At 25.5% G+C, this 1,644-nt stretch overlaps 1 protein-coding gene across 1 annotated transcript, besides 1 other annotated feature; it reads left to right on the top strand.

Annotated features, from left to right (window-relative positions):
- Positions 1 to 625: 625 nt before the first annotated feature.
- On the top strand, positions 626 to 1,315 carry EHI_198220 (uncharacterized protein; the record flags this gene model as incomplete). The annotated part of the gene is made up of 1 exon (XM_001914264.1): positions 626 to 1,315. One exon carries the CDS (start codon positions 626 to 628, stop codon positions 1,313 to 1,315), a length of 690 nt encoding a protein of 229 aa, XP_001914299.1.
- A 124-nt stretch (positions 1,316 to 1,439) lies between these two features.
- Positions 1,440 to 1,644: part of a repeat region that runs on past the window's edge.

The following is a 1,644-nucleotide window of genomic DNA, read 5'->3' as shown; positions in this document are numbered from 1 at the left end:
AATAGAATAAAATAATTGCAATAAACAGATTATTCAATAAAGAGGTGATAAGAAATGTAAAAGAATAAAACATTATAATTACAATTTTAACTACTAGTAAAAGATATAATGAATAATGACATGAAATATCTAATAAAATAGGGAGGAGATAATAGAGGAGAATATAGAAATATAAAAGTACATCATAAACAATAATTTTAAGAGAGTGAATGAAATAATCTCAAATAAGCTGAATAAAGTAGAAAATCAATATATACTGAAACTTAATTTCTTAATTTTTTATTCGTTAATTTATTATATTTTCTCGCATTTTAGAATCACTTTGTGTCATCTTGCGATATTTCTTTTATCAACTGGAATTAAATTTCAAGTACTTACAAACAGCCAAAATTCATTTTTAACGGTATAAAAAAATAAAAATATAATGAGTTATTTTTAACATTTTACAAAAGTTAAAAAAGATACAATTTTAATGTAATACGATAATAAAAACTACCAAAAAATAAGAAAAAAATAATAATAACCTGTAAATTCCAATGTAAATGAAATTCAACAATGAGAGTTTCATTTAATGAAAAATACAAAAAAAACTTAAAATAAAAGAAATAAAGCTAAAAAAATAATCATGTTTCAATCAGATACTGAAAAAGAGTTTGAATTCTTTACTCAACAACTCACAAACAAAGAAAGAGATTGTACCTCAGTTAAAAATGAAGAACATATAGAGAGTAGTATTGAAGATACACCCAAAGAGATAAATCATCCATTAAATAAAAAAGGTTGTATTCCAACTAATACTACAAACCAAAGAAACCACATAAGAAGGGTCATTAGCCAATCATATTTTCTTGAATATATACATTCACTTCTTGGCAATACATGTGTCAATTGTGATAGGCATATTTCTAATAGTTCCAGAAAGATAGTGAATGGACATACTGTTATTTTACAGGAGTTTCAAAAAAAGGGGGATTCAATTATTAATGTTGATGAAATTATCCAATACCAATTTGGATATAGACGATTAAGTGCTTATGAAAAAGGGGGATGGACTTTTAATTTCCTGAAAGACTCTCTATCTTTTTATGGATTTGAAATTCATGAGAAGAAAATTAAGAAAGGATGTTATAAGTCACAATCCTTAAAAGGGACTTTGATTACCTCAATAACCATCCCCGATAAATACATTAGTCTTTTAATGAAAGCAGGTATTAATGTTTTCGGTTCCAGAATTTCTGATCAACAAATTGATCAGATTGTACAACAGTTACGTCTTGGTTATGAGAATAATCAACTTAATCAAAGAGGGAATTAAATTTCTTCGTTTTGAATTGGAAGTTTATTTCGTTTGATAAAATAATACATAAAATATAATGTCAATGAAACGAAAATAAATAAATTATTTTATATTCTTTGTAGTGACTATCAAGGGAATGACTCATTAAGAAACACATGAGAAAAAGTATAAATCAGTCATAACAAAAGAAGAAATAGATATTAAAAAATATGTAGATGATAGAAGAATGAGTGAAAAGAGGGATTATTTGTGTTGATAGAAATACAATACCTAACATAAGAACTATTCTCATAACAGTTGCAGCATTGATTGTATGAACCATTTCACTCATCACCTCAATCATATTC

Source organism: Entamoeba histolytica, genomic scaffold, assembly GCF_000208925.1.
Source record: "Entamoeba histolytica HM-1:IMSS scf_1104750519265 genomic scaffold, whole genome shotgun sequence".
Classification (NCBI taxonomy): domain Eukaryota; phylum Evosea; order Mastigamoebida; family Endamoebidae; genus Entamoeba; species Entamoeba histolytica.
The sequence above is the reverse complement of the archived record's forward strand: the minus strand, read 5'-3'. Positions and strand labels throughout refer to the sequence as shown.